The following is a 16,864-nucleotide window of genomic DNA, read 5'->3' as shown; positions in this document are numbered from 1 at the left end:
AACCATGAGCTCCGAGAGTGATTATGTACAGACGATACACTGTTTTAAGCGCAAGAGCATCAATCTCAACGAGCTGCAGCTTCCAACAAGGCTGGCTGAAGGATGCATGAGACCATCTGAAATAATCAGTTTGTTAGCAAGCGAACGGCTGCTCCACTGGCCCAGTACGGTCACGCTGAGATGAACGATGGCGGAGACATTCTCTTTGGCAAACTTAACCGGGGGTGTAATGGAGTGTTATGTGTGTGTGTGTGTGTGTGTGTGTGTGTGTGTGTAGGGGAGGTTGTATAAAACAACTGCAACAGACTCACATCTGAAACCCTGACACTCTGTTGTTGAAGGTTGTCGAGGCCGCAGAACTTAAAGAGGGCAGAGCGTTGTACAGTAAAACTTATGTGAGAATGTGTAGATGAGTGATCTTGTACTTGTACTTGTACTTGTACTTGTGTGTGTGTGTGTGTGTGCGTGCGCGCACGCGTGTGCGTGTGTGAGCACGTGTTGGCATGGACCATCGCAGGTTCGCCTTTGAAACAAAGAGATGTTTTACAGTGGAGGAAGTGGTACTTGATCTGAGCACATGTTACTCTGACACGCTAACGTACAAGCACAGAGACACACTCGTAAATCGCTGGGCCCCGGGTGTCGGATTGCAGAGGGGCCAAAGCCTGTGGGAGCTTGCTTGCCCCCCGCTTGCCCCCCGCTGTCCAGACAGATGCAGTCTGTCAAACACAATGTGGGCGCCCATTTAAAACCATTAACAAGACCCGCAGAAAGCAACCTTGATACATATCAGAGGCCCTGAACCGTTCTCTGTTGTTCTGCCAACATCCCTCTCCTCTCCTCCAGGGCTGCGACTATCGATTGTTTTCTTAGCGATTACTTACTTTTTCGATTAATTGAATAATCGAGACAACGCTTTTGAAATATATATATTTGTTATATTTTATACATAAACAAACTGACAAAGTAATTCATTATTATTTTTTAATTATACAATACTTAGTAGGTCTGGGCCGTAGCGTGGCGGTCCAGGCACCCAGGCTGCAATGCCAGCATTGACTCCCGTTCCCGACGACCTTTGCTGCGTGTCGCCCCCCATCTCTCTCCCCATTTCCTGTCAGCCTACTTTCCCTCTCTAAATAAAGGCATGAAAAAAAGGCCCAAAAAAAACAATACTGTCACGCAAAAAATAGCCAGTCTGCTAGGGTATTTAGAATCGATAACCTTTCATAATCGGTTAAATTGATTAGTTCGATTAAATGTTGCTCCTCTCCTCTCCTCTCCTCTCCTCTCCTCTCCTCTCCTCTCCTCTCCTCTCCTCTCCTCTCCTCTCCTCTCCTCTCCTTCCATTACAGTTTAAGACTCACAGATGGAGTTTAACAGGGACTGGTGTTATTGTCAGACTGACGGGAGGCTTAATGTGCAGAAGTGACACTATGGTGGAGACTTATGATGTTTGAAGGATGGCTCCATTGCGCACACACACACACACACACACACACACACACACACACACACACACACACACACACACACACACACACACACACACACTTCCGTTGAATATTCACCACAGAATAGGGATGCTAGGCTTCATGTAGTTAAAATATATGTGATTTCAGAATATTGCAACTGCAGAAGTCCCAGAAGTTGTGGAGTCGTGTGAAGAGGTCTCTCTCTCTCTGTTGGTTGGAGGAGTTCGCTTGAAGAGTTGCATGTTCTTTGCAAACAAGGCATTAAAGTTTGCCGGTTTGCGTTACATTTCACAAAGGACGCTCCGCCGTTTGTTGATTTATTCACACGCCCCACATCTCGTCTCTTCTTTCAACGTGTGCACTAATTGCAGAAGCAGTAAAAATGAAAAGAACGGAGTAATCCAATAGAAGACAAAAGCAGAGCTTTAAAGCATATCTTGATGGGTCAGAGAGGAACAAATGTCCTACTTTCACTGTTTTTCACATGCAGCACTGTGGCTGTGTGATGATGGCAGGCCACCAGGCCTTTCATTAAACCATTTAGACCGGGAAAGAATCTTGTGTCATTTTCAGATTCCTTTTGGCTATTCAAAAAATAGCAGATATACAAGCTCATAGTGCGGCACCGAGTGCTGCGCTATGAGCTTGTAGATCTGCTATTTTTTTTAAAGAATCGTGATAATTTTAGCAAATCTTTGAATGTATAACATATTTCATTTTAAAGCGAACAAAATATTTGGAAATGGGGGGGATATTATAGCAACATAAGTTTTTTCAAAAAACGTAGGATTTAGAAGACATTTGTAGAATCCCCAGAAGTAAAGATTTGAGTTACAAGTGTTTGCTTTTGTAAAAATATATATATTCAAAGATTTGCGCACATTTTCAAGATTTTTCAAAAACAGCAGATCTACAAGCTGCCGCGCTACGAGCTTGTAGATCTGCTATTTTTGAATAGCCAAAGAAATCTAAAAATGACAGATTATTTCCCGGTCTAAATGGGTTAAGCAGTAAAACAACTCAAACCGTGTCTTCCGACAGCGGACCCCTCTGAAGATGCCAGAGATTCTTCCCCAAAGGGGTCCGGCGTCCACCAGCCCTCCCCGACAGCTCCGCGTTAGTAATTCATAACACCACCCCCCCATCTCCCACCCCTGGGGGGGCCACAACAAGGTCCTCTGGCCTCGTTATGGGGAGTTTTCATCACACATTCAGTAATGAAAACATGAGCGCTCATATTTTAATTATGAGACCTCTGCACTGCATAACACGCACTTTCTCTCTCTCTCTTTCTCTCTCTCGCTCTCTCACACACACACACACACACACACACACACACACACACACACACACACACACACACACACACACACACACACACACACACACACACACACACACACACAAAGGCTGGACACCCTTTAAATAACTTGTGACATTTGCTGCCAAATACTTTTGAATCTCACGATGCTGGAATATTCAACCTCTAAGGTCATAATTCTATAATTGAGTAAATAATTCAAGCGGTTTCACGCTTTATACTGTTTTCTTTTTCTCCTTTATCATGCTTTCCTGAACACACAAACAAAAAACAAAGAGATGACACTAAAGTGTCGTCTTCTTTGTGGACGTGCCAGAGAGGACAGGCCGCGATTCGTCCCACTTTCTCACCCTGCCTCTCTCTGAACAATTAATGCTCGTTGCTCCTCGTGTGGCAGGAGGCCACCGAACTCCTCGTTAAGCACATGTCACCACGCTGTATGACACCGTGTTCTCCCACTCCTTTACTGTGTCTCCTCCGCTCGCCCTCTCTCCCCCTCTCTCTACCCCCTATCTCTCTGTCTCTTATCTCTCTCATCCCTTCTCTCCCCCTCTATCTACCCACTTCTCTCTCTCTCTCTCTCTCTGTCTCTTCTCTCTCATCCCCTCTCTCCCACTCTCTCTACCCCCTTCTCTGTCTCTTATCTCTCTAACCCTCTCTCTACCCCTTCTCTCACCCTCTCTCTCTATATCTCTCTGTCTCTCTCTCTACCTCTCTGTCTCTTATCTCTCTCACCCTCTCTCTACCCCTTCTCTTACCCTCTCTCTCTCTCGCTCTCTCTCTGTCTCTTCTCTCTCATGCCCTCTCTCCCTCTCTCTCTCCTCAGTTTCCTCCAGTGTGTCGCCCATGCTCTGCCAGGCCTTGTGTGTGTGTGTGTGTGTGTACTTGTATTGAGAAGTAGACATTGCGAGGATTCCTATAGTCCTCACAAGAGAAATTAGTTTAGAGTTAGGTTTATAATTAGGAAAATATCCGGGTTGGAGTTAGGATGGCGTTTAGTGGTAAGGGACAGTGCAACGGATCGTGAGCTTGTAGATCGGCAATTTTCGCGGTTTAGGTTTAGTGTTCGAAATATTGCAAAATATTAGAAAATTGATTGTGTGTGTGTGTGTGTGTGTTAAGTAATTCATGACATTTATCTTCAGGAGGTGAGGGGGTCCTTGGAGCTCATTAGGGGGTCTTCTCATCACCCCCTCAGTGACAGCCCTGTTCCTCAGGTCTGCAGCTTCTCATGTGCCACCCGGCGGCCGTGCATCATTAACATGGTAGAGTACAGCAGTGGTTCTCAAACCTTTTTATGTCAACCACCCCCAAATTGATATGTATTTTGCCGCAGACCCCCATCTGAAAAGATTTTGTGCCGGGGACCCCCAGAAGAGAAGAATTGTGTCAAAAATATATAGATAAAAAACTAAAATGATTACTAAAATATTTCTTTTTGAATCTAGATATTGCTCTTTTTTGATTATTTTAATTTTTTGTTTCATGCCTATCCTTGACATGTTTCTCTCCTTCCTTACTGAAACAGAAACGATGGACCTTGCACAAAAAATATTTCACCCACTTCTTTACACCTGTGAAGTGACAATAAAGTTGATTCTGAACCTGGCATCCCTATCATGTCATTATATATATTTTCTTTCTCCAAAATAGCAGATCTACAAGCTCACAACACATGTTCGCTACTTGTGCATGGCACACCTTTGGCACAGTCATAGGACAAAATATTCTAAAAAATACATAAAAAGTTTAAATATGGAGATACAGCCCGAGCGACAATAGTATTTTGTTCACAGTTGAACACATTATTAGAGCATTCAATATATGGTCCAGTTGTACATACCCCTGGTCAGTGTGGTGGGAGAGGGTTTCTTTGGGAGTTCGGAGAAGCTGCTCCCGTCAATCCCAGTTCCTTTACAGTCCTTCTTGTCAGCGGCTGTGGACACAGAGGACTCCATGTGGGACAGGCTCTGGAAAGGACAAAACGGAGAGGACGAAATCCGGTTAAAGTCGTATATACTGTGTACATTTTAAGTCTTTTTGGCGACACCTGTGGTACAGTACATGCACATGGTCATTTCAGCATCTGTTCCACCTTCAGAACTTAAGTAGTCCCGCCCGAAAGCACCGCTCCTAAACAACAAACCATTGGTCAGAGAGCTCAGTAAGATCCTCAGTGTTCATTTGGTGTACACATTTGTACAGTTTCAAAGTTACAAAATGGAAAGATTAACACAAGATGTTACTGTATGCACAGTCACACACACAATGTGGACCTACATTATGCATGTGTGCGCACACACACAAACAACAAAAACACACACACACCCGCACGCGCGCGCGCACCCCCCCCCCCCCCCCACACACACACACACACACCACACAGGCTCCAAATTGTAATAGGTACATTTCTCCTCTTCCAAACTGTGGAGTAATTTCACATGCTGCGTTTGTCCGGTTCCAGACAGGGCGTGTGTTCTGGTCCGTCTGTCTGTCATGACATCATGTTGCATGTCCACTGTCTGTCAATCACTTTCGCATAATATGGAGAACCACCCCTCAACCAAGTATACCACCCCCCCGTTCAAACCTTTTCCAAAAGCTTGTTGTTTTTTTTACATAAAACGCCCTCTGTTGTTTGAGGGACGTTAATAGGAGGAATTAATAAGCAGGTTAATGTTTTGTAGCAGAAACACACGCGATACAGATTAAAGCATTGTTGTGGAAATATATGTGATGTAAGTGTTGAGAGCCAAAGTGAGTTCCAATGTGTTTACCCGGCAGTTTGTCTGCGAGTGAAAACGTGTTTGCCCTGTCAAGGGAATTAATGGTGAGGTCAGGGCCTTACACACACACACACACACACACACACACACACACACACACACACACACACACACACACACACACACACACACACACACACACACACACACACACACACACACACACACAGGTTTTCTCCGTTTGATGGATGTAATGACCCTACAAGGGAGCGCTCTATTCCAATTGTAAACGCGAGCGGACCCTTAGCACTGTGGCTTTGACCGCCCTCCACTGTGTCAATAGGTCCTCGCGTGTGTGTGTGCGAATGGCTAGATGACTTGGCAGCGTGCCACTTGTTTGACTTAGAGGAGACCCTACAAGATCATCCTCATCGCAGAGCAAACATGTCGCGGTCTGCCTGAGAGGCGAGTGGGGTGGACTGGAGGCGGAGGTTCCTCTGCCTCTCAGCGGCCTGCGGTCGAGTTTTCCCCGAGCCGCTTTTCGAATGTCGGTGAGAAAATGTTTGTGGTGCCTGAAGCTTGTGTTCGGTGACCGACCGGCTCATTTTCAACCATTTTCAACCTGGTGCCCCTGTTTTCGGCATGTTATAGGTGAAAATCTTTCACTGCGCATTGCGCAACATTGTGAGAAAACTGCGATCCATAACTTTCTGGTTCTCAACCTTTTCTGGATCAGGGCCCACTTGAAATTCTTGAAAGTGTTTATTTTTATGCTCAATCGATTGATCATTGATCAATGAGACTTATGTATTGATTTTTATTTTTTTGCGGTTTTGAAGAAAAAATACCATGACTTTTGTTTGAATTTTGTTTTTTATATTAATGATATACTATTAAATTGTTAGTGTTTTGCCAATTATTTGGGGGCCCAGTTGCAATACCCTCGTGACCCACCAGCGGAACCTGGATTCCTGCGAACGCCAACATTTCTACTGCTGAGCTAATACGGAATGTGGTCCTGTCCTGACCACATCTAAATGTCTCAATAGAAGACATTTACAACCACAGCAGTTGTGTTAACATACTCTTCCATATTGGTCAAAAATAACATTTAATTCACATGTAATGGATTGCATCTTTAATAATGGTAAAAGGTCATTATGGCAATAAGTGGCCGTATGTGTCACATGACACAATGTATGTGGAGTAGAGATGTAGCGTCCATGTGGAAGATGTTAGTCCACATAGGGCTGACTGGGGTGACGTTTAAGGTCTGTCCACACCTGTTGGCAGCCACGGGAAGTGTTCTGATTGAAAAGTAACACGAACACGCACTTTGAAGAATCAAAACTCATAAAAGCAACGTGTTTACGACTTGGCTGTCCCCCAAAGCACACGCAACAACACACAAACGCACAACTGCATGCCTAAAACTCTTTTCCAGAGAAAATAAAGAGCAGCATTTAGTTCTGCTTTGTGGAGAATGCACGGCAAAATGTCATGTGTAAAGTAAAGTGTTACATTTGAGCATGCCTTTTCTGGGTATGTCATAATAGACGTATATTCGGTGAAAATAGCCGATCTACAAGCTCACAACATGTTGCATTCGGCAGTGATTTGGTGCAGAGAGAAAAGAGGAGGGGACTTTTAAATTCTACCCAGGATACAAACCTCGGTTCCCGCGCAACAGCTGACATTTCTAATGTTTAGCAGCAGATATATTGCACTTTGAGCTTCGTGCCATGCCTCTTGTCAACCAGTAAGGTGTCCTACTGATCACAGGATCTAAATCTCTTAATAGAAGAGCACTGCAGGTTTGTTCATTCTATTGTATTAACATACAATAACACTGCCATACAGATTGGTAAAAAAAACAAACATTTTATTCATTAAAAGAAGTGATGGATTGCAGTATTAAGACGTTCTTTGTGATACAGCCATACAGAAGGAACACAGCACTCCATGGCCATTTTCTTTTGTAAACGCAGAAGTCCCGCTGGCAAAAGCTTGAAAGCCAGGCAGTGTAAAATGCCAGTAATGGCTCTATCAGCGCTCGTCTGGGTTTCATGTGGATATCCAACATGTCGCCCTGGTACCAGCCGCCGTGGCGACCGGGCGTCCATGTCTGTTGCTGAACCTTCGGAGGTGCCAGTTGCCTGTCAACCTCGCCAACGTAAGCCGATTAGAGGTGGCCGGCTAACGGGTTTAGCCGGGGCATCTGCTTCGCTTTTTTTTCCCGCTGCCAAAAACGACCCTGAAGTCTGCCAGCCGCTCTGACCGACCGCCGTCATCCTGACATCAGCCTCAGTGATAGAATTCAATGTTCCCTTTCACTGGCTTTTATCTTCCGCATGCAGTAGTTTGAAAAAGTACTCAAATTTTGCAAAGTTACTTTGCAAAAAGTCTGCAAAGTAACTAGTAACTAAAGTTTTCAAATAATTGTAGTGGAGTAAAAGTACAGCATTTCCCTCTGAGATGTTAGTGAAGTAGAAGTAAAAGTATTGGGAATTGGAAATACTCAAGTAAAGTACAATTACCTCAAAATTGTACTTAAGTACATGTACTTAGTTACTTTCCACCACTGCCGCCGTCGTCCTGACATCAGCCTCAGTGATAGAATTCAATGTTCCCTTTCACTGGCTTTTATCTCCCACATGTCCTGCTCTGGCCAGAAGGCAAGTTGTGTTCTGGTGCTGAAAAGCCTTGGCCCAGATAAGAGGTCACAAAGTACCGACACTAAGATCATATACACTTTAACACTGTAACGTGTCTGTCTGGGGCTGAAGAGAGGAGTGGGGATCCTCCCTTTTACTGTTCAAGGCTTGATGAACATCTGGTACCAAATAAACATCTAAAGAGACATTTTCTCTCTGCTTTTACAGCATGCCAGCTATTTTCTCTCTCTCTCGCTATCGCTCTAGCTCGGTCTCTCTCTCCCCCTGTGTCAGTTTTGGGTAAAAAAGTGATTATACTTGGTAGTGGTGCAACTGCCAATGGAATGAATCAATGTGATCTATTATAAATCCAAATAAATGTAACTAAAATACTTTTAAAAAAAAAATACAGTACTACTTTGGTACACCGGTGTACGATGAAATATAAAATAAAAAGTAGTTAATCTGAATATTCACTTTGAGTTGGTAATATATAAAAAAGAAACAATATAAAAAGTAATTATCAATAACAATTGATTGTTGCAGTCCTAATTCAGTGCTGAAGCAAACAGATGAAAGACGTGAGCCTAAGCACCCTTGAAAGCGCTTTAACTGTCAAAACCAGATACTGTAGCTGCTTCATGAAATGTGTTGTCTGGACACAGTGACCAGTGTTGCCATGTCCGCTTATTATAAGCGACTTTGGGCTTGTCTTTCTGTGAAGTTGCTTGTAAATATTGGGTGGCACTTTTTTGGGCTGGTTTCTAAAGTGTAGTTGCTTATTTGGCCTTGTTTCGTAATGATGTTTTGCAACCATTTTCATGTCAATGACCCCCATATATATATATATATATATATATATATATATATATATATATATATATATATATAGTCGCTTCTTTTGGGCTTGTTTTCATCGACCTAGATGCTTATTTCTCTCACGAAATCTGGCAACAGTGACTCCTGTACTCCTTACAGTTGGTTTCTTGTCATGTCTGTGATGTAGGACTACAGGAATAAGCCAGCTGGACTGGTTATATTTCACTCTGGTTTCATTTAAAAACTAGTCACCATCGTTTGAAAGAAATCTACACCTTCTCTTTTACAAAATGATCCCTGGCATAAAATCTAAGCATCTTGAGGTTATTATTCAAGTTAGAAGTCTTCCACACAGACCTCTCCACATAAAACACTCAGGGCTTTGAGGATTCATTCATCTATGCAATTGAAACAACTCACTGATGGATTTCAGATTAAACATTTTGGTAACGCCATCTATGTAGGTCTATAATACATTAGAAAATAATTCACACAGACATTATAATACTTATAAGGCTTTATACAACTCTTTATAAATGTTTATAATCATGCATGACAACTTATATCAAGGTTTATAAAGTATTATAAATGGTGGTCATAATGAATTATATGCTCAGCAGAACAGCGCAATAATGAGTACCATAACTTCTTCTTCACTTATGAAGACACTTGGAGAATGCCCCAACGTATCATAAGACATTACGTTTCTGAAATGGAATAATGTCTCATAAACATCAATAATATGCTATAGCATGACTTTGAGCTTTAACCCATTTTGGGCGGGAACCTCCATTTGTAACTATAGCCTACTTTTCAGGGCGGGAACCCCTTTTGGGGTTCTTGTTGCTATGTACAGTATATAGCAACATCATTTTTTTGTAATTTTTGAACAAATATTTGAATTTCTTTCAGAAAACGTAGGTCAGGATTTAGAAGGCGTTTTTAGAATCGGCCTCAGGTCTAAATGGGTTAAGTGACTGTATGGAGCTATGAGGACCTTTGAGCAGTATTTGCTTGTAAAGTGAGAACATTTCTTCTGTATTATTCAAATAGCATCCTTGGCATTAACGGTTTCCAATGTAAAACATAGATTTGTGAGATTTCACTTCTTAGATTTCGGTGGATTTCTTCAACGTGGCCCAAACTTCACCCCAAACCACCCCACCCTAACCAGCCCCCCTCCCCCTCACACCACGAAACCCCCCCATGGCTCCGTGGAGCTGTGACACTCTGCCCCCCTGCTGGGTGCGTCTCCCTGCAGACCAGACCCTGCTTGCCCCGCGCGGCGGGGGGGCCTGGTGCCGACGGGCGGGTACAGGTGTCAGGAACCAAGCGCACAGATGGCAGAGGCCAGAGGTGAACAAGCTAACAAGGGCTGCGCTTCTTTTCCCAATCTTCTGGTTGGCTGGTCGGCGCAGCGCGGTGCGAACAGGATCAGACCCCACCCTATCCCGCCCCTCACCCTTCCCACAAGCCCTTCTCCTCAAACCACCCCGCTTGCACCATGTGACTGCATGCAGGCGGGCCACACCCTTTCACCACACAAACGCATGCTCGAGCGCACAGTCTGGTATACTGAAGAGGTTGGGTCTGGTACTGAGGCTGCTGGGTCTGGTACTGAGGATGCTGGGTCTGGTATACTGAGACTGCTGGGTCTGGTACTGAGACTGCTGGGTCTGGTACTGAGACTGCTGGGTCTGGTACTGAGACTGCTGGGTCTGGTATACTGAGGCTGCTGGGTCTGGTACTGAGGCTGCTGGGTCTGGTACTGAGACTGCTGGGTCTGGTACTGAGACTGCTGGGTCTGGTACTGAGACTGCTGGGTCTGGTACTGAGGCTGCTGGGTCTGGTATACTGAGACTGCTGGGTCTGGTACTGAGGCTGCTGGGTCTGGTACTGAGGATGCTGGGTCTGGTACTGAGGCTCCTGGGTCTAGTATACTGAGGCTACTGGGTCTGGTATACTGAGACTGCTGGGTCTGGTACTGAGGCTGCTGGGTCTGGTACTGGGGATGCTGGGTCTGGTACTGAGGCTCCTGGGTCTAGTATACTGAGGCTACTGTGTCTGGTACTGAGGCTGCTGGGTCTGGTACTGAGGATCCTGGGTCTGGTATACTGAGACTGCTGGGTCTGGTACTGAGGCTGTCACACTGGACTGGAGTGTTTATGTCGATGAGGCTGCGGTTCAGAAGCCTTTGGGTCAGTTATTCTAGTGAGGTTTGGTGGAAAACCCTGTCAACTAATGAACCACTGATGTCATCATGTACAGCATGTGTCACTCATGAAGTCTGTCATCATGTAAACACACAGTTAGTACATGGCTATGTTCATGTATTATGTCAATATACTGCTATGATCACGCAGGTCGAACTGACGGTGTCAGTAAACAGTTAACTTAATTTAGAGGTGGGTGTGGGTGTGGGTGTGTGTGTGTGTGTGTGTGTGTGTGTGTGTGTGTGTGTGTGTGTGTGTGTGTGTGTGTGTGTGTGTGTGTGTGTGTGTGTGTGTGTGTGTGTGTGTGTGTGTGTGTGTGTGTGTGTGTGTGTGTGTGTGTGCGCGTGCGCGCGCGCACCCACACGCATGAGTGTGTGCAGGGGGGATAAAACCCAGAGAAACAAACGGCATGGCACCGCTGTCTCTTTCTCCATCTCACCCCCCCCCCCCCCCCCCCCCCCCTCTCTCTCTCCATCTCTCATGGTGTGTATTCAGTAGCACTTGGTTCATTCTCAAGTGTTCCTTTCCTCTGCCAGCGTTCAGCAGCTTTCCTTTCACCAACACACAGGAATGCAAACACACACATCAAAGAGTCTCATCTTCAACCAACCAACCTCTCTCTCCCTCTCTGTCTCTCCCCCCCTCTCTTTCTCTCTGTCTCTCCCTCTTCTCCTGCTATCTCCCAGTCACAGTGTGACACTGATGCTGGTACGATCTGTTTCCTGGCAGTACACACAAATGAACACGTACACAACGGGTGCACGCAGCTTCACCAGCACCCCACACACACACACACACACACACACACACACACACACACACACACACACACACACACACACACACACACACACACACACACACACACACACACACACACACACACACACACACACACACACACACACACACAAACACAGGCAGACACCCTCACCAACTGTTTGGTTTTGAAGTGATACCCTCATGATGCTACCTGCAGACTTGTGCTCGGGTTTCACATGCAGGAACGCTAACAGTTCCACCACCTCCAGCCAGAAGAAGGCCTGTTATTGCATACTTTTGCATCTTAGTCAGAAACGTGATATGACCACGTCTGGCTTTCCAGATCCATACACGATCTGAGTTACACGAGTGCTTCTAAGGATGATCAATCTAGTTTGTACAAAGACAGTATAGTACTGAATGGAATTCAACCATGCAGGAATGGATGGACATGAGAATGACACTGAAAAAATGAACTGAAGATTTCTATAAGACTGTGAGAGGCTGTGTGCGTTCTCACAGACCTTTGGCTGTATTGATTGTTCACAGAATGTTAGAAAGACATATTCCCTATTCTGGGAGCGAACATTACGCAAAATGTGTAGATCTCAACCCGCTATTTCCAACTGACATTGGGTGTATAGGGAAAAAGGAGCATCAAGCATCAAGCCCCAGTCAACCAAGTACATAGTGGTTAAGAGGTTAAAGCTATGGTAACCCATTCTACATAACTGTTGTTAAGAGCATAAAAATTAGTCCTTTCCCATATAGCTTTTGAATGTGTTCATGGAGCACGAGCACGCACGCATGCAAGGAAAGCGCGCGCACACACACACACACACACACACACACACACACACACACACACACACACACACACACACACACACACACACACACACACACACACACACACACACACACACACACACACACACACACACACACACACAGAGAGAGCGAGAGATTGTCAAGAGGGACAATATAACCAGACGGCCACAGTTCTCAGTAGGAACTTGTTGGTGCAGTAAATGAGCTTTCAGCTGCAGAGCCCCCAAAAACCTGAGCTTCTGGCCCAGATCAGCCAGAACCCAGCTGTTTTCCTGAACCACCCTGGCCACATGTCCGTTAGGACTTTTGTGACAGTTTGATAAGGAACCTTTAATTTAGCTTAGCCCAAGCATTTGCTCCATGACAGAACTTTTCACATACCCAGAACGCTTCGCTCCAAGGACAACACACTGTTCATTTAGTGTGCTCCACTCTGCATTCTGACGGAGAGTTTGAAACCACATTGCAGAGGGTGTGTCTGTGGAGCGTGACTCCCATGTTTGAAACCACACGTTCTGCTCCTGCCATCAACACAATTCATAATGTGAAAGGCTAGGCTAGGCCCCTGCCCCCCTCCATTTCTTGCCTCTACACCCACAGCCGATATGCAAAGCTCACAAGTCTGTTTGACCTTGTATCTGTTATTTTCGCCAAATGCTCTCCAAAGAACAGGGATGTTAGGGTCCATGTGGAAGGAGGACAATTAACATAACACTTTGAGAAAAGTGTCTTTTCAGACAAACACAGAGATTTCAAATACAGATGTCTTTTCAAGTGAATTCTCCTGTTTAGATTCCACCTCTTTCAGCCATTTCCATCACTTGAGTGATAGTAATCTGTATAAACAGGTGGGACAAAGCAGCGCTGTTAACAGGAGGTGAGTGGAGTTGAGCTCTTATCACATCTGATCTGACGTCCCCTCTTTGAGGAGCAGCACGGCTCAGTTTGAACTGGAAGACTTCTGTTTTGACAGTAGTAATGGATGGGCCATTGTTCTCCCATCGGCAAACAGAATACACTATCGCAGAGCACATACAGTGGTTAATGGAAGGCACATTACAGCAGTGGCTTTCAAAGTGGGAGCCAGCCAGTTGGAAAGGAGAGGAAAATAAAATAAAACAGATTATTGTGCCACTTTGAACCTGCTGTCTCTATTTTGGACATTATTGTCAAGTATTTTCAAAACATTTCAAAAGAAACAAATTCAAATAATTTCAAAAATACATACACATTTGCAAATGTGATGTGTTGCTTGTGAGCTAGTACATCAGCTATTTCCACTATTTTCCTTTTCTTTACTTTTTTCAATGGCTCCCATATTTCACAATAATTGAGGTCCACAGCCAGAGGCTATAGCTATTTGGGGGTCGTTGACATGGGAAAGTTTGGGAATCTATCTAAAAATGTGATATACCATTTTTCAGCATGTTTTATACAGACGGCATCAATCAGACCAATGTTTTTGGCATGTTATATAAAGGGAGGCAAAGTACCTGTGGGAAAATCGACTACATTTTATGGTTTCGGTCCCTAGCGTTTTTGCATAATAACGAAAGCACTTATACAAGACCCGGCTGAGAGATGGCACATTCTAGCGGATGGCACCTTATAGAGAGACCTGTGGAATGAGACAAGTTTAGACAGAGACCAGGCCACATTCTCCAGGCGTGAATCACTTGTCTTTGGAGACACGTCTCCCTGTGAGGCTTTGAAGTCGGGTTCTGGAGGTCAGAGAGCTCTTCCAGAGATGCATTAGCCATTCCAGCGATTCACCCTGTCACACATGTATACCATTACACTGATTCACCCTGTCACACATGTATAGGTTCAAATCACTCAACCATGAAGCAGGACTATTGCCATAATATGCCCACAAAGACGACTTGAAACAGAAGGTTCTATGGGAAAACTTGTTGCTGAAGTGAACTTGTTTTAGGTAGGATTCAACCTCTATAGACTTTAACCAGTCATATATTATTATTATTGATTAGATAAAAGATAGGTCTATATAACATACAATATAGTAGGGCTGGGCAATGTATCAATATTATATCGATATCATGATAATGAAACTAGATAATATCAGCAATTTTGGATATCATAATATTGTGATATGGCGTGTTGTCTGTTCCTTTAAGCCCTTTTTATACTTTCAGAATGTTTTGAAAAATGTAAAATTAAATTGATCACAATACGGTACTATCGTCACAATTATCCATACCAAGGTCCAGTATTTGGTTAAAAAATATTGATTTATTTTGTGTACATATATCGCCCAGCCCTACAATATAGTATAATTAATAGAATTCTATAATAACACATTTTCAATGACTGTGATTCAAAGCAATCCCCTCTTATTAAAACCTACATACTACATTGACTGGCATCCCCCAGGGGTCTTTAGTTGGTCCCGTACTTTTTTCCCTCTACACCAAATCTCTTAATAAAATAGACAATCTACAAACTCACACCGCGTACTGTACCAACGCGAAAGTGCCGCCTACTATAACATTCCCAGAATGGGACGCTAGGGTTCAAGTGGTTAATGAACCCATTCAAACCGGGGACGCATATCTGTGTAACCACCTTATCCATATTTTATACTTTGGCTATTCAAAAATAGCAGATATACACAAGTGCCGCACTATGAGCTTGTAGATCTGATTTTTTTTTGCAAATCATTGAATATCTATTTTTTAAAGCAAACATTTGTTACTCAAATCTTTGCTTCTGGGGGGGTCCCTGGAACAAAACATTTTGAGATGGGGGGTCCGTGGCCAAATACACCAAATGTTTTCTAAATCCTAACAGTATGTTGCTATATCAGTGCTGCTTCAACTATTGCATGTCAAGGACCACCAAAATGACATGTATTTGGCCACAGACCCCATCTCAAAATATGTTGTTCCAGAGACCCCCAGAAGCACAGATCGGAGTTAAAAAATGTTTGCTTTAAAACATACATTTATAGTTAAAGATTTGCACAAATTCTCCACGTTTTAAAAGAAAATAGCAGATCTATATCTGCTATTTTTGAATAGCCAAATAAATCTTAAAATGACACAGATGCGTTCCCGGTCTTCTTAATGGATTAAGACACAGGACAATGGGGTTCGGAATCCCTCAACATTCCATGGGATCTCATCCCATCCAGCTAACAAGCCATCTAATAACCAGAAGCATGTGAGAGGCAGAGATGAGACTCTCTGAGTTGACCTCTCGTCCTATTCCAGGCAATATCCTGATGTTGATCTCTGTGTCTCTCTGGACGGATAGAAAGCAGATGTGAAGACTCAACACCGTCCCACGCAGGGAGGAATCCACAAACGCTCACTTCATCTCCTCTCTAGAAGTTTAGACGGGGTTGGAACCGTCAGACTGGGACAGATTCAGTCCTGATGGTGAAACATTCAGACTGAATGCTGGACATTAAGTAGATCCTGCTGTGATAAAGTTGTCATTACAACTGTGTGTGTGTGTGTGTGTGTGTGTGTGTGTGTGTGTGTGTGTGTGTGTGTGTGTGTGTGTGTGTGTGTGTGTGTGTGTGTGTGTGTGTGTGTGGGTGCGTACTTGTATTACTATGCGATTTGTCTGATGTCTTGGTTGGGTGTTGTATGTTTTTATTTCAAAGAAAATAAGCATGTGGACTTTTGTTCACTGCAAAGGAACATTTGTATACTGTGTCTAAGAAACATATTTGAAACACCAGTCATTTTCATGGCTAAGAAAGAGGTTTAGAGCTATGGTTATAATTACTGAAATATCCAGGTTGGGGTCAGGGTTAGGGTCAGGCATTTAGGGGTTTAGAGGTAGAGTAAGAAACGTTTTTTGAGGTTCCCACAGAGATATAAAACGTGTGTGTGTGTGTGTGTCGCTAAGTCAAGCCAAACATATGTAGTATAGTTTAATTTACAGGGACCTGAAGGTAGATGTGTATCAGTGTGGGGTCCTGTGGAGATGCAGCTGTGCTCAGGAACACTGAACACGGTGCTGAGTTAGGCGTTCCTCCGCTCAGCACTTAGTCGGGGTCATTCGTCCCAAACACGCTGTTAGCACTCACTCT

The 16,864-nt window shown here is 44.0% G+C and overlaps 1 protein-coding gene across 2 annotated transcripts in view; it reads right to left on the bottom strand.

Moving 5' to 3' along the window:
• Positions 1-16,864, bottom strand: part of gli2a (GLI family zinc finger 2a) — a 100,490-nt gene that overhangs the window by 74,157 nt on the left and 9,469 nt on the right. For both annotated transcript variants that reach the window (XM_084083598.1, XM_084083599.1), the window contains exon 2: positions 4,640-4,766. In XM_084083598.1, coding sequence (XP_083939724.1) covers positions 4,640-4,754 — 115 coding nt within the window. In that variant the 5' untranslated portion in view covers positions 4,755-4,766. The remainder of the gene's footprint in view (positions 1-4,639; positions 4,767-16,864) is intronic.

Source organism: Gymnoscopelus microlampas, assembly GCF_963454915.1.
Source record: "Gymnoscopelus microlampas genome assembly, chromosome: 17".
NCBI lineage: Eukaryota > Metazoa > Chordata > Actinopteri > Myctophiformes > Myctophidae > Gymnoscopelus > Gymnoscopelus microlampas.
The sequence above is the reverse complement of the archived record's forward strand: the minus strand, read 5'-3'. Positions and strand labels throughout refer to the sequence as shown.